Source organism: Microcebus murinus, chromosome 18 (genome assembly GCF_040939455.1).
Source record: "Microcebus murinus isolate Inina chromosome 18, M.murinus_Inina_mat1.0, whole genome shotgun sequence".
Classification (NCBI taxonomy): Eukaryota; Metazoa; Chordata; class Mammalia; order Primates; family Cheirogaleidae; genus Microcebus; species Microcebus murinus.
In genome coordinates, this window is record NC_134121.1 from 12,878,465 (window position 1) to 12,898,667 (window position 20,203).

Sequence of the window (20,203 nt, forward strand, 5' to 3'; positions counted from 1 at the left end):
TTCCCCATTGGTAAGAAATGTCCATTTCAGGCCGGGCGCGGTGGCTCACGCCTGTAATCCTAGCTCTCTGGGAGGCCGAGGCGGGCGGATTGCTCAAGGTCAGGAGTTCAAAACCAGCCTGAGCAAGAGCGAGACCTCGTCTCTACTATAAATAGAAAGAAACTAATTGGCCAACTGATATATATATAAAAAATTAGCCGGGCATGGTGGCGCATGCCTGTAGTCCCAGCTACTCGGGAGGCTGAGACAGAAGGATCGCTCGAGCCCAGGAGTTTGAGGTTGCTGTGAGCTAGGCTGACGCCACGGCACTCACACTAGCCTAGGCAACAAAGCGAGACTCTGTCTCAAAAAAAAAAAAAAAAAAAAAGAAATGTCCATTTCATATATCAAATTTCCATTTTTGCTGTTCTTGGGTCAGTACTCTTTATTCTGTTCCATTGGTCTATTTGTTTATCCCTGTGCCAATACTATAGGGCCTTAATTGCTATAGCTTTATAATAAATTTTTATATCTGGTAGGAAATGTCTCCATCATATTCTTCTCTAAAATTGCCACCCATTCTTGCCAACCAGGCAATTATATTTATTGTCACAGATAATTTTCACAACTGTCAGAAAGAGTAGGCAATTTCTCAAGGTAACAAACCAGTAAGGAGGACTTTGAACCCAAGTCTGTCTGAGGCCAAAGCTCTTTCCATTACTTCCTGGGGTTCTGCCTTCCCAATATCAAAGGGATGGTTTTCTAGGCATGGAAAATTGGAGGTCAGGGAATCAAGTATAGTGAGAGAGAGGAGAAGTGAGAGAACTTTGAGAGAACTGATTGCAATTTTGAAAGAGAAAAAGAAAAATAGAAATAATAAATAAAAATTTTAAAAAAAAAGAAAGAAAGAAAACGAGAAGTGAGAGAAGAAAGGCAGGTGTCAGATTGGTTTGGGTTTTGTCTCTGGGATATGGACTTTGCCAGCTAAAGGATGGAGCTTGAACTTGGCTGGCAGAACCGGCAACAGAAGATTGTAAGGAATGGGACTGAGAGAATCCCTCTTCCAGTACTGATCACTCACAGGTGTCCGTGGGCACATCGTGTCACTTTCTGCCGTCGCAGGGCAATATGGCAGCAGCCTGGAAGAGGGACCCGTGGCTGCTGTCATGCTGGGGTTGTGGCGGCGGTGGGGGAGTTGGGAGGCATGGTGGGGAAAGGGTCTGGCTGGCTGCGGGGCAGGTCCCACCCCAGAAAGGCGCGGCAGGGGCTCCCATCCTCCACCGGCGCACCCCTCCCTGCCTAATTAAGGGACCCTAATCAGCTTGGGGGGATTAAGGGCTCTGGCCAGCTGTTCCCACACCCCCGCCCTGGCCTGGGCTGGCAGGGGAGAACTGTGGGCGGGCGTCAGCAGGGGCATCGACCCGGTGACCCCTCTCCCGGGCCCTGGGCCCGAGCCCCGGACTTTCCGGTGAGTGGCAAAGGCCCCTCCGCAGGGACTCCTGTCCGTCTGGGGCCGTGGGCGTGTCCCCACTGATCCCCGACGGCGCCGACGAGGGGGAGGGGTAGCCGAGGTGGGAGCGGGAAGCAGGGGAGAAGGGAGGGGGCTCCAGGCCGCGTCCTTGGCCCCGTCTAGTCCCGCAAGCCTGCGGAGGGGGGTGTGGGAGCAGTTAGTCGCCGGTTAATCGGGCTGTGAGAAACCGAGGGTTGCGGGGAAAGCCCCGAGGGAGTCCCGAGGGTCTGGGTCGCTCACGCGGCGGTGTCTGTTCGCAGAAGCCGGCAATGACCGCCTGTGCCCTGCTAGGCGGTGGGCTTCGGGACCCGCGGCTCTGCGCCCCCGCGCGGTGGGCTCGGGCCCTGGCCGGCCCGCGGCGCCCGCTCCCGCCCCTGCTCCTGCTGCTCGCCCTGCTGCCCTCCGCCCTCTCCGCAGCGTTCACAGTGGGGGTGCTGGGGCCCTGGGCCTGCGACCCCATCTTCGCCCGGGCCCGCCCGGACCTGGCCGCCCGCCTGGCCGCCGCCCGCGTGAACCACTACCCTGCCCTGGCAGGCGGGTCCCGCTTTGAGGTCGCGCTGCTGCCCGAGCCGTGCCGGACGCCGGGCTCGCTGGGGGCGGTGTCCTCCGCGCTGGCCCGCGTCTCCGGCCTTGTGGGTCCAGTGAACCCTGCAGCCTGCCGGCCAGCCGAGCTACTGGCCCAGGAGGCCGGGGTCGCGCTGGTGCCCTGGGGCTGCCCCGGGACACAGGCGGCGGGCACCACAGCCCCCGCCACGACGCCCGCGGCGGACGCCCTCTACACGCTCCTTCGAGCATTCCGCTGGGCGCGCCTGGCCCTGATCACCGCCCCCCAGGACCTGTGGGTGGAGGCAGGACGCTCGTTGTCCACGGCACTCAGGGCCCGGGGCCTGCCTGTCGCCCTGGTGACCTCCATGGAACCCCCGGACCTGTCTGGAGCCCGGGAGGCCCTGAGGAGGGTCCAGGATGGGCCCAGGGTCAGAGGTAGGCTCCCCTGCAGAGTGCGGGAGGTCGGCGGGTCCTGGGGACCGAGGGGCGGCGCCACCAGCCAAGCCTCTGTGTCCGCAGCCGTGATCATGGTGATGCACTCGGTGCTGCTGGGCGGCCAGGAGCAGCGCTGCCTTCTGGAGGCCGCAGAGGAGCTGGGCATGGCCGATGGCTCCCTGGTCTTCCTGCCCTTCGACACGCTCCACTACGCCTTGTCCCCAGGCCCAGAGGCCTTGGCCGCACTCGCCAACAACTCCCAGCTTCGCAGGGCCCACGATGCGGTGCTCACCCTCACGCGCCGCTGTCCCGCGGCAGGCAGCGTTCTGGACAGCCTGCGCAGGGCCCAGCAGCGCCAAGAGCTGCCCCCAGACCTCAATCTGCAGCAGGTAGATGGACCAGGGAGGAGGGAAGAGCGCAGGGGAAGAGGGCAGGGTACAGCCAAAGTGGGAAGAGGAGGAGGGTCAAGGGGAGAGAACTATGAGTTGCTCTAGCTGTTCTGGATTTTCCTGGGTAGTGTAGAACTCTGGTCTTGCTTGGGGCATCTTAGTGTATTGGGATTGTCTCCAGAGAGTAGGCAATGCCAATCCAAGCCCAGCTCCAAGTAGTAAAACTCTAATGAACTCTAAACTGCAACATCGTTTGCAGTCTGCCTCAAAGTAAACCCATTCCCAGCACCATAACACACAGTCTGTCATAAACAGCTGGTGTTCTCAAGACAGCAGGAAGGAGGGTGGATGCCCATCCAACCTTCATGCCCAGTTCAGAGGTATTTCCTCTGGGGCCTCATCTGGTGGTCTTAACTTTTTGAGAGCCTTGACATCTTTCGAAAAGCAGAAAGGTCCCTGGGTGGATCCAGGGGCTCCCTGATTAGATGCATAGTTTATTCCCAACATGCAGCTAATTCTGGGATTCCCTGAGTCCCCAGAATCCCAGTCCCATCTAGCTCCACCTCAGTCACAAAATAGGGTTGAAACCACTAAGCAGGGAATTTAGATGCCAGGGGGCTGTAAATTAACCACGAAGACCTAAATCAAAGGTGACTGCCTGAGGGAGGGCTGTGGATTGAAGGGGTTGAAATATCCTCCACCAATTCCCCTAGCCTCCTCCAAGAGGACTGCAGGTAGTCAAGGGGAGGGGGAAAGGGGGAGATAGACAGAGAGAGAAGATGGGAATAGTCACTAAGAAGAGAGTAGGAGTGAGGAACAGAGAAGAAAGGGAGGGAGGGTCAGTCAGTGGGGCAAGTGGAGGACAAAGCTCTTGAGTTCTCAGCAAGTAGCACACCTGTCCATCCTGCTGCCAAAGTAGGGCCTGTGGGAGTCACCTTTGATTTCTGTAACTCTTTGCCCCCACATCCAGACAGCAAACCCTGTCACTTTTACTCCCTAAATGTAAAGCCCACCCACTTTCTCCATTCTCACTGTCACTGCACTGGTTCAAGCCAAAGCACCTCCAGCCCAAATCCCAAAACAGAGTCTCCCAAATGGTCCTTGTTTCATTCTCCCCTGCTTCAGGCCTTTCCCCACCAAATCAGATCAGATCTGCTTCAGAAATCTAAGCCATCTGACCATGTCACACCCTGTTCAAAGCCTCCCAGTGGCTTCTGTTGCCCTGGATGGAGGCAGGGCTCCCCATGTGGTTTACCAGGTTCCATGTCTTCCTCTGTCTTCCATCTTCCATCATCTTCAGCCAGACCGAGCTATTCTGTTCCCTAAATGTGTCCTCTTTTGCCTCTGAGATGCTGGGTATGCTATTTCCTCTCTCCTGCCCTTCCCCTCCCCTGGATGATTCTGACTCATCCCCTGAGGGACAGCCACTTCTAGAAGCTCCTTCTCTCCCAGACTCTCGTTCCTGTCTCCAGAGCTCCTTCACTTTTCCCCCTCGCTCACTGCACTGCCTTAACATCCCTGCTGGTCCCCGGCTAGAAGCTGCCTTGAGACAGGGACTGTCCTGTACACTGATGTGTATCTAGTGCTTTACACAGTGCCTGGCACTCTGAGATGGGAGTGGGGGATAAAAGAGAGGTCTGATAAGATCAGGTGCTAATCTCAGGGAAAGAAAGGAAGGAAACATAGGCCGGGCGCGGTGGCTCACGCCTGTAATCCTAGCTCTCTGGGAGGCCGAGGCGGGCGGATGGCTCGAGGTCAGGAGTTCAAAACCAGCCTGAGCAAGAGTGAGGCCCCGTCTCTACTATAAATAGAAAGAAATTAATTGGCCAACTGATATATATATATAAAAAATTAGCCGGGCATGGTGGCGCATGCCTGTAGTCCCAGCTACTCGGGAGGCTGAGGCAGAAGGATCCCTCGATCCCAGGAGTTTGAGGTTGCTGTGAGCGAGGCTGACGCCACGGCACTCACTCTAGCCTGGACAACAAAGCGAGACTCTGTCTCAAAAAAAAAAAAAAAAAAAAAAAAAGAAGGAAACATAGAAAATAGAAGTGAACCAAAAGATGGGAAAGAAGGCTTTTTGGTGAATGGTGAGTGACAAGATTAAACTATACGCAGGGCAACCAACGGGAAGGGGAAGAGCTGTAGGTGAGGAGAGTTAGAATCAGCAACTGGTGAAAGAAGAGCCTGAGTCCTGAAAAGAGGGCTAGGGAGTGGGGACAGCAGGTGAGATAGCCAGAGAGAGGAAGAGGGGACCCCCAAAGGGGCGAGTGTGCTGAGAACCACCAACTAGGAGGTGGGAACAGTCTATACACTCAGGGCTTGAAGAGAAAGAACAGGAAGAGCCAGTGAGCTCCTGTCTGCTTATGAGGCATGACCCCAAGCCCTGAGTCCCTACTGTCCTTCTCCAGGTCTCCCCACTTTTTGGTACCATCTACGATGCAGTCTTCTTGTTGATGAGGGGCATGGCGGGAGCACAGGCAGCCGCAGGTGGCGGCTGGGTGTCTGGAGCAGCCGTGGCCAGCCAAGTCCGGGATGCCCAGGTCCCTGGCTTCTGCGGGGCCCTAGGTGGAGCTGAGGAGCCGTCATTTGTGCTGCTGGACACGGACGCGGTGGGGGACCAGCTGTTTGCCACATACATGTTGGACCCCGTCCAGGGTGCTCTCCGCTCCGCTGGGACCCCAGTGCACTTCCCTCGTGGGGGACCAGGGCCCGGACCCGACCCCTTGTGCTGGTTTGATCCAGACGTCATCTGCAATGGAGGTGAGGACTAGCACTCCAGCCTCCACTGGGACGGTCACCATGGACTGGCCACAAAGTGGTGAAAGAGAGTGAACTCCTGTCCTGAAATTCTTCTTGCCCTTCTAGATCCTCTTCTAACTGCTGGCTTGTGCAGGACTCTTCTCTTGCCAAGCCCCAAAGCCCTCTTGGAACCTTCTAGCATTCCCAGACTCTCCCCTTGGAGGACTTTTCCCCTACAGCCTGCCCAGACTCCTGTCTCCCTTTCCTGGAGCCACCAGTATTTGGTGTGACTGCATGCGTCTCTAGAAAGGGGGCCTCCCTGGCCACAGTCCTTACTGTCCACCTCTCCTTGTCTCTTCAGGAGTGGAGCCGGGCCTCATCTTTCTTGGCTTCCTCCTAGTGGTTGGGATGGGGCTGTCCGGGGCCTTCCTGGCCCATTACGTGAGGTGAGTAGGCACAAAAGGTAAGTAGGCAGGTGATCTTGGCGCTCCGCCTGGCAGAAATGAACTTGTGCAGCAAAGACAGCAGATTGGGCTCACGGAGAGGAGAGGAGGACTCGTCTAGGGGTGGGGGTGGGTAAACCTGGCCAGGCTGCCAGAGTCCTCGGGGATGGATGCCCTCCACGACCCCTGTCCTGAGCTAACGTTATCCCTCCACCCCCATCCCCTGCTGGCCTCTTCTCGTGGACCTTTGTCCCCTGTGTGGAGATGACCTCCTTCCCCCACCAGGCACCGGCTACTTCACATTCAAATGGTCTCAGGCCCCAACAAGATCATCCTGACTACAGATGACATCACCTTCCTCCACCCACAGGGGGGCAACTCTCGAAAGGTGGGGGAGGCAGGGAGCCAGGGACCAGCTGCCCTCTCCTTGTGTATTTGGTCCCTTCCCTGAGACAGCCCTCATCCCAGCCCCCGCCTGGGAGATCTGGTTTCTGAGCTCCGTCTCAGGTCTGAGCTCTAGGGCTCAGTCCTTCATCTGTGCAATGAGGGTGACAGCCTCTGTCCTGACTACTTTCCTGGAGCGATGTGAAGTTCGAATGTTTTGTAAACTGTAAAGTGTTTTGCACTTGGGGGAGGGTGATGTTCTTATCACCTTCCATAGTTGAAATTCCTTTCCCTCCTCTCTTTCATCCCCAAAGCTCAGCCTGACCTCAAGCCAGGACTCTGATCGCCCCCGCTCTGACCCCTTGCATTGACCTCTACCCCCCCCAGGTGGTCCAGGGGAGCCGATCGAGTCTGGCTGCCCGCAGTGTGTCAGACATTCGCAGTGTCCCCAGCCAGCCCTCGGACAGCTCCAACATTGGCCTCTATGAGGTGAGCCTGGCCCTCAGCCAGGGGCTCTATTCCAGGAGGGGTAGGGGGAGGGATGCTCAGGCCAGAGAGGAGGTGACTCTCAAGGGAGGGATGCAGTCATGTCACACTCTGCAGTCATGTCACACCCTGCATGCAGGAAAGGGGATGGGATCTAGGGAAAGGTCATGGATTCCTCAAAGGGAAGCATCTGGAAATCCTCCCTGCCCCAGGATTTTCCCTTAGCCATTATCCAGGGGGATCCTCAAAGGCTGATTACAGAGACCCAGAGGCTGGAGGCTGGCCCTGCCCCTTCAGCATTCCCAGCCAACTCAGATCACACTCAGGAACAGCAAGCCCTGGAGGGGAAAAGAAAGTCATAAGAAGGGGTTAGGACATTAACAATGGGGCCAGTAAATCTGTATGTGGTGGGATGGATGGGAGATGGGGAGAACAGGGCAGAGAGAGCTGAGAGGGAGCTTGTGGAATTCAGCGCTCCTGAGCTTCAGGTCATGGAGAGGACACAGAGGCTCCTATTAAGCCACCCATGGGTCGTCACAACCGTTGCTCAGAGAGGACACTATTGTCATTTTGGGCAAGTGATTCTTCATCGTATAGGACTACCTTAGGTCTTGAAGAACATTTAGTGTCTCTAGTCTGGTCCTATCCATTAAATGCAGCTGCCAGTTTTTATGACAATTAAAAATGTCCCCATATTTATTTCCAAACCCCTACAATTCCCTTCTAGTCCAAATTCCTTACCAACAGACAAGGCCACCTGTAAAATTAGCAAAGTCCAGGACAACATGGAGCCCTGTGTGACTTCACAGGTCACATGCATGTGAGCCAGCCCTGCCAACAGCTGGGAACAATGAGGCCCAGCACCAGAGGGGAGCTGCCTATAGGTCACAGTTTACAATAAAGCCTGGTCTACCTGGATTCTTGACTCCCAGCACAGTGCAAGGATGGTGATGAGGGTTGTGATGTCAATGACATTCGTGGTTGTAATAATTCACTTAATGGGACTGTCAGTGGACACATCTGGGATGGTGAGGACTGTCATACAGGCCTTGTGCCTCTCTCTCGCCCAGGGGAGGGCTCTCAGCCCGCTGGCTGTGAAGTGGATGAGCAGACATCAAACCCTTTGCTCCGATGCACTTTTCACGTGGTAGATGTGTTCTGGGCCAGTGGGCCAGTGGAGATGTGGGAGTTCTAAGGCTCCTTGCATTATGGGGTTTTAAAAGACTGAGTTCCCTACCCCCATCCTGTCTGCTGCAGGGAGACAGGGTTTGGCTGAAGAAATTCCCAGGGTATCAGCACCTAACTATCCGCCCAGCAACCAAGATGGCCTTCTCCAAGGTGAGAATTGGGGCTGTTTGGGGGTGTGGGGGCAGCCATGGTCTCCTCCCTTCCTGCCTTCTCTTTGCAGCTTGGTATAGAGGTAGGTATCAGTTAAGTGTCCCCTCCCCTCCAGAGCAGGTTTCCCATTAGTCTGTCTCATACCACGAGTTCTTTCCTTTGCTGTCCTTATCACAATTTGTAATTGTATGTTTATCTGCGTGCTGGCTTATTTCTGATCTGCCTCCTTCGCTGGACTGTAAGCCAAGTGAGGGCTTCCCCATGTCCCTCGTCATATTCCCCAGCACCTAACAGAGTATCTGGAACATTACAGAGACACGGCGAATGTTTACTGAGCAAATGACATAAAATAAAAAACGAGTTTCAAGTTCTGTCAGGCCACTCGTGCAGAATGGCCCTAGCTACCTATGTTGACACATACTGAACAAAGTGGAAAGTTGGCAGGGAGCCTATAAACTGGCTTATTCTGGTCCTTCCAACCTTGATGCCCCCCCTTTCTCCCAATACCATGCAGCCTTGGCCTGGCCCTCTTCCCTGATGCCTTTACAGGAGCTCTTGGTCACGGCAGCAAAATGACCATACTGCCTGTATGGGTCAACAGACTAGATCACCACTTAACACCAGGCATTTAAAATGAAAAGAAGCCTTTTATTGGGCACGTGGACCAAACAAAAGCTAGAAGGAGCACCAGGCAGCCGGCCAGCCCCCATTTTCCAGCACGCCCTGACTGCAGGGCACTCTGTCATGCGGAGCCAGCGTGGCTCTTTTTGATGGCTCCTCTGGGACCATGGCTTCACTGCTCAGTCCCGTGCTCCCTAACTTGGGGAGGGTGGGAGTCTCAGACGTGTCTGACGCAATGAGGTAACACCAAGCAAAGCAGCCCCAGGCACGAGCCATTTCTGGTGTCCTTTGAAAGCGGCACAGCTTCTCCCTGGTTCTCCTGCAAAGGCCGTTAATCGGGAGAGCGTGGATCATTTTTATCCCACTTCTGAGTTCTGATACTCAAAACTAGATCTTGAATAACGGTCCCCTCCCTACATTGCTCCCAGCGCACAAAATGCCTGTGGATTTTCCCCCTCTCAGCTTCAGGAGCTCCGGCACGAGAACGTGGCCCTCTACGTGGGGCTGTTCCTGGCAGGGGGAGCAGACGGCCCAGTGTCCCCTGGAGAAAGCTTCCTGGCAGTGGTCTCGGAGCACTGTGCGCGGGGCTCCCTCCACGACCTCCTTGCCCAGAGAGAGATAAAGCTGGACTGGATGTTCAAGTCCTCTCTCCTGCTGGACCTCATCAAGGTGTGTGTGGGGGGCGGGGTGTACTGGGGCAAGGTAGGAGGGGACAGAGAGGAAGGGTCAGGGGAACTGCGCGGGCTGAGGCTGCCTCTTACCCCACCCCTTCCAAGGGAATGAGGTATCTGCACCACCGAGGGGTACCTCACGGGCGGCTTAAGTCACGGAACTGCATAGTGGACGGAAGGTTCGTGCTCAAGGTCACAGATCACGGCCACTCGCGACTGCTGGAAGCGCAGAGGGTGTTACCAGAGCCTCCCAGCGCCGAGGGTAGGAGTCCCCCGCTGCCTCCCACGCACCAGAGCATCACCCCCCCCCCCCATTACTTCAAAGGCCCCTCCCTCGCTCCCTCCTTCCCTTCTTCCCTCCTTCTGCCCTTGCACTCTCTCCATCCTACATTCTCTGGACACGACGCCCGCTATGGAAAAGATCTTGTGACCTCTGAGAGATGCGGAGGGTGGGCTCTGCCACTGGGCAGACGGGGTCTTGCTAGGGGCGGGACTTGTGCGTGAGCTGCCTGTGCTGCCGGGTCTGCTCCAAGCGGAACTTCGCCTAAGGGCGGGGCTTGTGCCCAGAAGGCGGAGTCTTCCCTGGGCACCGCCTCATCTGAGGGGCGGGGCCTACTTGTGAGCGGGGCTTTGACTGAGATCGCTTCGGGTTTCAGGTGGTCTCTCCCAGGGGTAGTTGCAGGGCTTAGGCTTGGGGTTGGTGAGTGCCGGGTGCGAGCCTGGGCTTTCTGGTGAGGGTGAGTCTTTCCCCAGCGCCCCCACGGTCCTCCATGTGCCCACGCCCCCTTCCCCATCCCCAGACCAGCTGTGGACAGCCCCGGAGCTGCTGAGGGACCCGGCCCTGGAGCGCCGGGGAACGCTGGCCGGCGACGTCTTCAGTTTGGGCATCATCATGCAGGAGGTCGTGTGCCGCAGTACCCCCTACGCCATGCTGGAACTGACTCCCGAGGGTAAGGCTTCCCCTCCTCGGAGTCTGGGTCGGAGAGGCACCCTGCAGTTAGGACAGAACCAGGCCAGACCCAGCCTCACGCTTTTCTCTAAAGGAAAGCCCAGTGATGAGAGTTAGGTATGTGCCGGCTCCCTAAAAGCCGGGGCTTGAAGGGCCAGGGGCATGTGGCTCTTCAGGTCCCAGATGGCAACACCTTCCTCTGTCCTGATCCTCTACCCAACCTGCTTCCCCAACGGGGCGGAGCAGGCGCCTCTCTGGTTCTCAAGGGTCCCAGGGAGGCAGCAGGGAGAATGGGGAGGGGGTAGGAGGTCAGTCCAATCTGATTCAAATCTGTGTCACTTATCTATAGGACTCCGAACAAGCTACTTAATCACCCAACCTTCACTTTTCCTATATGCAATAAATGTTTTGTCTGTGTCACCTCTTACTGACCCCTAGGGTTCAGGGTACTCTTGCTCCTCCTAGCAACCCCTTTCACACTATACTTCCCTACCCAGTGAAGCTCTGGTTTAAGGGAACTCCTGTCAGCTCCCCCCAATCTTGGGCTTCAGCAATCAGGCCAGGTCAGAGGTAGCTTCTGCTCTGGCATGCCCTCCACTCATGGTCCCCTTGTGCCCCCAGAAGTGGTGCAGAGGGTGCAGAGCCCCCCTCCACTGTGTCGGCCCTTGGTGTCCATGGACCAGGCGCCCATGGAGTGCATCCAGCTGATGAAACAGTGCTGGGCAGAGCAGCCAGAACTTCGGCCCACCATGGACCGCACCTTTGACCTGGTTAGGGGCTGGGATTGGGCAGGGGCTGGGCTGGCCACTGGGATCCCAGATTTTTGTCAGCAACCTGGGAAAGCTGCAGGCAGGCTGGAAGGACCTCTGACCTTCCAGGCTATATCCTAAGGGTAGCCTGAAGACTCGGGAGTTTGGTAGGGCAGAGTTAGAATAGGGATGAAGTAGGACTGTGGAGGCCACTGAAGTGAGAGACAGAGCTCTGGGTGGGAGAAACCATCAATTCAATTCAAATAACATTGATTGAGAACCAAGCACGTGCTTGGCCTACTGTGACAGAAGGACCCTTGGCCTGGGAGTCCAAAGGCCAGGCTGGCTCCGTTGCCCTGTCAGTTGCTAGCTGAGAACAGCTGACCTCTGGGAACCTCGTTTCCCATGTGCCTTCTAATAATGTCTGAAAACACAGTACCCAGCACTCCGGGGGTGCTTGCTGAATAGAAGATGAATGGTTGGGGTAGGGGTCAGGGTGAGGAATATACAGCCCCATAAGAGGACCCATGACAGGGGCATGGCAGCTCAGGTCTTCACAGTTTCACCAGCTTCCTCCTACTAACTAGTTCAAGAGCATCAACAAGGGCCGGAAGACGAACATCATCGACTCCATGCTGCGGATGCTGGAGCAGTACTCCAGTAACCTGGAGGACCTGATCCGGGAGCGCACGGAGGAGCTGGAGCAGGAAAAGCAGAAGACAGACCGGCTGCTCACACAGATGCTGCCTCCGTGGGTGCCAATGGGAAAAGGGACGGGTCGGAAGGGCAGTGGAGCCCAGCCAGACTGGGGTGGCCCCCAGGGGACCTCACTGCCTGCCATCCCTAGGTCTGTGGCTGAGGCCCTCAAGACAGGGACACCCGTGGAGCCCGAATACTTTGAGGAGGTGACGCTGTACTTCAGTGACATCGTGGGCTTCACCACCATCTCAGCCATGAGTGAGCCCATCGAGGTGGTGGACCTGCTCAACGACCTCTACACCCTCTTTGATGCTATCATTGGCTCCCACGATGTCTACAAGGTGAAGTGTGTAGAGGACAAGTCCTACTGACCTTCCATTCAGCTTCCCTGCCCCCAGCCCTTCCTGCTCGGCCCGCAGCCCGCCTGCCCAGTCCTCTTTCCCAGCCCTCCTGTCCCTTTTCTCTTCACTTGCCAGCTCAGTCCCCAACTCACAGCCTGGCTCCCAGGACATCCGCTCTAATCCCAGTTAGGCCTCCTGACGAGGGACAGTCGCTTCGTGTACTGGGGGAAGAAGCGCTCGGTCATGAATTCCCACCACTCCTTCCCCTAGGTAGAGACAATTGGGGACGCCTATATGGTGGCCTCAGGACTGCCTCAGAGGAATGGGCAGCGGCACGCGGCAGAGATCGCCAACATGTCGCTGGACATTCTCAGCGCCGTGGGCTCTTTCCGCATGCGCCACATGCCGGAGGTGCCCGTGCGCATCCGCATCGGCCTGCACTCGGGTAACTCCCCAGCCTCGCCGCGCTCCAGCCCATCTCCCTCTTTAGGGCCTGGCTCCCGATTTCCTGCGTGGGAGGCAAACTAGTGGAGTGGGGGGAGGAGGGAGCCTTCCTGGAGGAGGATACGCTTGAGAATGTTTATTTGGGGAGCTGGTGGGGATTACGGGGTGCAAAGGTCCCCCAGGGCCCTGTGCGGCCCCACGCACCTGCCAACCCCCGCGTCTCGCGTCGCCACAGGCCCCTGCGTGGCGGGCGTGGTGGGCCTCACCATGCCGCGGTACTGCCTGTTTGGAGACACGGTCAACACCGCCTCGCGCATGGAGTCCACCGGGCTGCGTGAGTGTGGCTGGCGGGAGGGTCTGCGGGGCTGGGCCGGGCCTCAGGGTGGAAACGGCCCGCGAGCGGGACTTCGGAGGTGAGTCCGGAGCTCACGGCGTCCCCCACCGCCCCAGCTTACCGCATCCACGTGAACTTGAGCACCGTGAAGATTCTCGGCGCTCTGAACCAGGGCTACCAGATGGAGCTTCGGGGCCGCACGGAGCTGAAGGTGAGGCCGGGAAGATAAAGCTCTCCCTTCCGACCCGGGTCTCCCCGTTCCATTTAGACCTCGAGGTCCCCCGTCACCCAGTCCGCCTAAGTCCTCCCCTCCCCCGTGTCTCCCCAGGGCAAGGGCGCCGAGGACACGTACTGGCTGGTGGGCAGACGCGGCTTCGACAAGCCCATCCCCAAACCGCCCGACCTGCAGCCGGGGTGAGGGGCTGGCGTCGCGGCCGGGGCGGGGGAAGAAGGGCCGGCATGCCTGGAGCGGGCCCCTGGCTACCGCTCTGTGTCTGACCCCGGCACGAAGCGGCGATGACCTTGGCACTGCCCTTCCACCCCCTGTCCCCCTTTCCTGAGGCCACCAACCCCTGCCCGCAGGAGCAGCAACCACGGCATCAGCCTGCGGGAGATCCCACCCGAGCGGCGCCGGAAGCTGGAGAAGGCGAGGCCAGGCCAGTTCTCGGAGAAGTGAGGCCCAGCGCCCACCACCGCCGCCCCCGACAGGTGAGGTGCTGCTCCCTCGGCTTCCACGTCCAGCTTCCGTCTCCCCTCAGACTCGGGGGCCACACATCTCTGGGGGATGCTTCCTAGGGCACAGTGAGGCCTAGCATTGCCTGCAGAACCTCCCACCCAAGGCAAGTGTCCCGATCCTTTTCTGATTTAGTCCGGGCTGGCTGCTAAACCCAGGGATTGCTCCTGGGAGGGGAGCGCCCCTGTGCGGATTCTGGTGGATTCTGGTTCGGTAGGTCCGGAGGGGTCCAGAAATGCAGGTTTAGGAAACCCTATAATCAGGACCTGCTGTGGCTCTTCCCCTGACCTCACCCCCTCCCCAGCACACAAACCAGGCCTCACAGGCTGTGCACTGCACAGGAGACAGAACTCTAGGGGGCAACAGTGGCCCGAGGACAGTCTGTACGGTCCCCTGGAGTTCTGTTAGAGCAGAAGCACTGCCCACTAACCTCCTTCAAGAAACTGCTCCACGACCCTCTCCTTCCTGGGTGATCCCTTTCCTTGACTTCTGCCTAAGAAATGCCTCTTTTCCTCAGGATCATTGTGGAAGATCCTTTTCCTGAAAGTTGCTGCTATAGGGTGACGGAAAGTCTGGCTAATGCCCGTGGCCTCCATCCGGCTTTGCCTCAAAGGATTCTGGGCCTTTACAAGAGCTGGTTGCAAAGCAGCCATGTGACCTTGGGAGTCTCATGAGCTCTTCAGGGCTTGGGTTCCCCTCAATGGTGCAATGGGGGGGTGGCCTAAGTGGTTTCCATGGTCCCCGTGGCCCTGACAGCTGGGCTTTAGAATGGCTGGCCTTGGATATCAGACACTGTGACATGTGGCCCCGGCCCCAGGGACCCTGAGCCCATCAGGGGATGTTGAGTTGGGGGATTCTCCACTTTCCAGGGTTTCTCAGGGCCCCAGGAAGGAGGATCTGGGATTGGATGCCCCAAGCCCAGAGGAGATGGAGTCCTTGTGTTCCACCAAAGCAGGGGTTGTCACAAGGCCTGAGGGACCGGGGCTTCTGTTTTGCCTCAAGCCTCATTCCTGTCTCCACCCCCCACCAGTCAGAAACTGGCTCCTTCTGTGGGCATAACCACGTAACTTGCCCAAGTGCAGAGAAAAGCTTGCTTCAAGGCTTTGGGGAAAGAAAAGTAAACTTCACCAAACCCTTACTAACCAGAACACCCAAAGAATAGTAGTTTTCTCTGTTTAACTGGGTGCCACTGAGCAGTCAGTTGGACAGAAAATTCTTTGTGCTTAGATCTTTGCAACAGGTGTCAACTCCCTGTCCTGGCAAGTCCCCAGCTGAAGTTTCCTTTGTGAAACTCTGATGTTCCAAAGCCTGGGCCTTGGCATGTTTGCCTCTTGGTGTCCTTCACCATTGCTACAGACCCTGGAAGAAGTTTAACAGCAGATGCTGCCACCCAGGCTGCCACCGTAGGTAGTGAGTGTCCAGTCCCTGGAGGTGTGCAAGCAGAACCAAAGATGTTATTGACCAGGGATTTGACAGTCAGGGGGAGTTCCTAGATGGAAGGGTGAACTAAACCCTCATTACTAAGTGTGGTTGGGGGACCAGCAACTTCAGCATTACTTGGGAGCTTGTGAGATGTGCAGACTCTCAGGCCCCACCTCAGCCCTGCTGAATCGGAATCTGCATTTTAACAAGTTCCCTCAAAATATATTCACATTAGAGTTTCTGAATCATAGAACTAAATGACCCTAAGATTCCTTAAATCTTAGAATCTCTAACCTTTCTTAAAAGCCAGCCTATGAAGCAGCCATCAAACTTGTTTTGTTTGGCCTATGGGATGCTTTTGTTTTGAGCTAACATTTAAAAATTAAGAGATACCACACTTTAAAAAATGTGTAGCAGATTTCTCTCTTCTTTTGAAATCAAAAGCCCTGCGTGGGGCTTGCATTACCACTCAGCAATGTTCTGCTGGAGCTTAAGAGTGATGGTCCCCTTTATCTGGGGCATCACACTTCAGAGCTCATGGTCTCTGCCACTCCCCAAGGACTCCAAGACACCAAGGTTTTCTGAACATCCTTTGTGTACCTGCCTGGCGCCTGTAGACACTGAGCTTAGGACTCCTGGAGTAGAGATGTTAGGATTATAGGGGATCCTGGAGGTTGCTTTGTTGCTTTGCCTTTATGTTTTTGTTTGTTTGTTTTTGTTTTTACTGATTTGTGAATTCTGCAAGCTTAGTGGTCTTCCCCTTCCTTCCTAAAGGTAAAGAAAGAATGTAAAAGAGATCTAAAATCCAGCACTTGTAAGTTCTGGTTACCTAAGGTGGTGTTGCTATAGTGAATAATTTAGTGCAATTTAAAAAACATTTTTAATCATGCTCAAATATGATGAATTAAAGATTAGAAAACAAAAAACGGACATGCACACACACACACACACACACAAAATTTTTTTTTGAAAAGTTATTTACATTCTTAAACATCTTCCTTAAGATTTTCTCTGTACTTAGGTCCCAGAGGTTGAAGGGCAGATTCTGCAGGGATTGCTGGCCTTGGACGTGACAGTGTGGATGTAGCTCTCACTCTCCTACCTCTTCCCGCCCTACCCCACCCCTCCTCCCTTCCCCTTCCTTGCCTGTGGGGGCCTGCAGTGTGCTTCTCGGAGCCTCAGGGAGGAGTCCGGAAGCAGGTGCAGAGGGATTAGCTCAGGCAGGCTTGGGCAGGGCACCCCCCAGAAGAGGAGGATGAGCAGGGCCCAAACCCAGCCCCGGGTAGAGGTGAAGTGGGCGGGGCTGAGCAGATCCCTTCCACCTTTCACTCGGCCTCATTCCCAGGCTGCCTGCCTCAATCTCAAATGACCGGATGTGATGAGGGAAGAGCCTGATGAAGGAGAGCCCTGCCCTCCTCCCCAGCTAGGAGAACTCAGGGACCCCCCACCCCAGAGCACACAGAGCCAGTGAGAGAAGGGGCAAGATTAAGTCAGTCTCCTCTCTGCCCCACAGCCTCCTTCTTTCTCTGTCCCTGTCTACCTCTCTGCTGTAACCTCCTCTCTCCCTGTCCCCAGTGTCCTCTTTCTGCCCAGCAGTTTCTCTGCAGTTTCCTCCGTTTCTGTGGAGTCTTTTTTCCTGGGCCCAGTCGGTTATCCAGTCTTAGAGCCCTGCCTCAAGTCCTCCCCACCTCCCTGCCCTGTTGTTCCTGGGTCCCAGGCAGGTCCCAGGAGAGCCCCTGGCTTGGTCATTAGGCACTCCCCACCTTCAGATGTGTTTACACTACCTCTGCCAGCTGGCCTGCGCCAGGAGAACCCCCGCCTTGGGGCTGTCCTTGCCTCTGGGATGGCTCCGTAGCTGGGACCAGCGATGGCCACAGCAGGGACCTCCCACAGCTGCCGCTTGGATCCCACAGCAGGGACCCCACAGCATGTCCCGGGTCCCACCTGGCACCTTTTCTTTGTGTGCTCCTCGTCCCCATCTGCAGTGGACCCCGGGCACCCCTCTTTGGGGAGGCAGGGTGAGCTGTTTTTTGGCAGGGGTTTGGGACACTGCATTGTTGGCCTGTGTTCAGCGGGCTCTTCTGGACCTTGCGCCGTGGATACCAGGCCGTGTGCCCTGGTGTTTGGGTCCTGGGAGGGTGGGGGCTGAAATAAAGGTGTGCTTTCTTCCATGTCATAGTGTGTGCTCCTTTGGGCCTGGAGGAGTAGCCTGAACACCTGCATCCCAGAATGCTCAAACCTGGCATTGCCTGGGAGGGGTCAGATGCAGGGAAACCCTAGAGATGACCTGGGCGGAGCGGGTGAGTGGGGGTCGCCAGCCCCCAGGAACTCCTCTGTTCAGGCGGTCTCCTCTGAGGGGACGACACAGGGAAGCCTCAGGCCTCTTTGGCTTCTGGAAAAGACTAGAGTTTTTGATGCTTTGGAAGTGGGTGAGGTGGCTGCATCCCTTGATCACACGCAGGAGAGAAGAAGGAAGAGAAGGGCACAGCTTGTCTATGGCTGTGATGCATGGAAACCAGAGCCGGAGGCGGGAGGAAGAGGCCCTCAGATGGAGAGGCTGCAGTCCACTGGCCTCTGGGCAGGACCTCGCCAACAGCCCACACTCCACCTCTGACCCCTCCAGAGCCTGCCACTGTGGCATTACAGCAGGCCCAGCCCAAAGCCACCCATAAATGTTCCAAGAGTCCAGTGTTCCCATGCCAGGCCCAGCATTCTTGACACAAGCGCTTGGGATGGACAGCAGTTGTGCATCCATCCTGCTGGCTGGCGGGCAGCCATCTGTGCCCTGTTCTCAGTCCCTGTGAAACTGGGTAGAACTGATCCCCAACTTCCCCCTCCAGTCCAGCCTAATCATTCTGTTCCTCTAGCCACAGGGATCACTCCAAGGACAGATAGGTGAGCTGGGTCAGGCAAACGAAGCTCGGTGCAGAGACATTGCTCAGAGCCATAGGCAGAAGTTGTCTCTTTTCTCTGGAGTTGCTGAGAGTATGGGACATTGAGCAGTCTTGTCGCCACCGAGACAAAGGGAGCAGAACTGGCTCCCTTTGATGAACAGTGTAAGTCCTGAGAGCCACTGTTTGAGCCCGGACACCTTGCTGGGCCTACAGCCCGGTGCACTTGTTTAAACAGCGTGGGCCAGCATGTTGTTTGTCGTGCTTAAGCCAGATCCAATTAGGTTTTTTGTTCTTTGCAGCCAAAAATGTCCTGAAGATGCTGCCCTAAAGGATTACGAGATGCAATGGAGGTTAGACTGGCTTAACAGGAAAGAAAAGAGGGAAGCCCTGGCCTGGGAGGACAAAGGGCAGTGAAGGATGAATGACAGGGAGCAGATAGTTGCCAAGGCCTTACTCCACCGAGTCAGCAGTGCCCTTCCCCTGCGGAATGACTGTTGTGTTTATATGAAACTTGACCTGGGCAAAAGATTGGGACCTGGGGGGGAAAAAGGAGCACAGCTGTGTTTCCTTGTCAGGACTCTTGCCCTGGCTTGCATTTACAACTTAGAAAATAGTTCAGGTCCTGCTTTGCAGGGAATGATGTAAATGAGTGTGTGGTGCAATCTGCCAAGGACAGTGCTGGTATTGACATCTAGGAATTAAGTGACTAGACTTTGGCAGGAGGTTGGAGTGGGGACGAATGATTCTTCCTGTTCTGGGAGCCAAGAAGGAGATTAGAGGGGCCGAGGAGAAGTATAGCCGTTAATGCCCAGGAATCCTTGTTCCTGCAGGGCAGGTTGACTTGTTAGTCTGGAGATTTACTCATCCAAACTAAAGACATTTTGTCACCTCCACCAGGGACAGTCTACCTCACCACTCGCCCGCCCCCTGAGCCTGAATCTCTCTGGCCCTGGACCCAGAGAAGGGTTTGCTATCCGAGCATCTATCCCCTCTACTCACAAGCAACATTGACCCCACCATTTCAAAAGCACATCCCCAGACGCTGTCTCTAGTCCTCACACAACCCATTTTACCCACAGGAGAACAAGCCCAAGGGAGAAATGGCTTGTCCAGGGCTGCCCGTCCAGCAAATGTTGGTACAAGGAAGTAAATCCCAGAGTTCAGACTCCAGGCCTCAGGGTGCCTCTCAGGGATGTGCCGAGGACGTGTCACCTAGGGCAGCCCTGCTTCATGGCCCCTTGACTCATTTCTGCCAAGAGCACAATTTAAACCCCAAGTCAATGTCTGAGTAAGCTGATTATTGAAGGATTTGACGTGGTAGGATCTGAACATGAACATATTTACATTTCTCCAGTCGCTGCCTTTAACAGTACAGCCCGGTTGTAAACTCCAATCTCCTACCTGCTTGAAATGCCCACTCCACCAGCCAGGTGCAGTAGCTCACGCCTGTAATCCCAGCGCTCTGAAGGGCAGAGGCAGGAGGATTGCTTGAGCCCAGGAGTTCAAGACCAGCCTGAGCAATATAGCAAGACCCCCTCTGCACAAAAAAAGAAGAAAAATCAGCTGAGAGTGGTGGTGGATTCGTGTAGTCGGGGGGACTGAGAAGAAAGGATCACTTGAGCCCAGGAGTTTGAGATTGCAGTCAGCTGTGATCCTGCCACTGCACTCCAGCCTGGGGACCCTGCCTCTAAAAAAAGTTTTAAAAAGGCTGGCAGGGACTGAGTGGGAGCTTGTGTCTGGCCCTTTACTCCTCCCCTCATGCGGGCTTTGTGGTCAGGAGAGGATGGACTTGGGGGGCATCATTTGATCCCCGGATCCTTGCCCCCTCACTAGAGGGACACGTTGGAGGCTGAGCTGCTCACTTGTTGGGGAGGTTCCCGTGCTCTGGCTCCAGCTCAGTCCCTGCTGTCCCCGAGAGGCCATCCCTGCACAGATGGGCATGTGCAGAGGTGGGTTCCCCACAAAGGGGGAGAAGTTGAAACTTCGTGGTCCCTCACCCGCACAAGCCCCTCCCGAGGCCCCCACCTAATTTTGTATTCTTTTTCTTAAAGAGGGTCTTTAAAAACTGATTAAGCTTCAGGTCCCCATAACGTC

General features: G+C 56.1%; 1 protein-coding gene across 1 annotated transcript; it reads left to right on the plus strand.

Moving 5' to 3' along the window:
• The first annotated feature begins 1,758 nt into the window (after positions 1-1,758).
• On the plus strand, positions 1,759-16,138 carry GUCY2D (guanylate cyclase 2D, retinal). Its single transcript, XM_075993928.1, has 19 exons — positions 1,759-2,470; positions 2,555-2,859; positions 5,271-5,622; positions 5,963-6,047; positions 6,330-6,432; positions 6,816-6,917; positions 8,172-8,252; positions 9,336-9,542; positions 9,650-9,806; positions 10,345-10,494; positions 11,115-11,263; positions 11,830-11,993; positions 12,090-12,282; positions 12,553-12,727; positions 12,962-13,060; positions 13,177-13,271; positions 13,389-13,474; positions 13,643-13,768; positions 14,311-16,138. The coding sequence occupies exons 1-18, from the start codon at positions 1,759-1,761 to the stop codon at positions 13,734-13,736; spliced, it is 3,309 nt and encodes a 1,102-aa protein (XP_075850043.1). The 3' UTR covers positions 13,737-13,768; positions 14,311-16,138.
• Positions 16,139-20,203: the final 4,065 nt, after the last annotated feature.

What these genes read in the sequence shown, in the direction of transcription:
- GUCY2D (XM_075993928.1), top strand. Translation starts at nt 1,759, where the DNA reads ATGACCGCCTGTGCCCTGCTAGGCGGTGGGCTTCGGGACCCGCGGCTC. An exon ending in GGATGGGCCCAGGGTCAGAG is followed by an intron (nt 2,471 to 2,554) that starts GTAGGCTCCCCT and finishes CTGTGTCCGCAG; the next exon opens with CCGTGATCATGGTGATGCAC. An exon ending in CAGACCTCAATCTGCAGCAG is followed by an intron (nt 2,860 to 5,270) that starts GTAGATGGACCA and finishes GTCCTTCTCCAG; the next exon opens with GTCTCCCCACTTTTTGGTAC.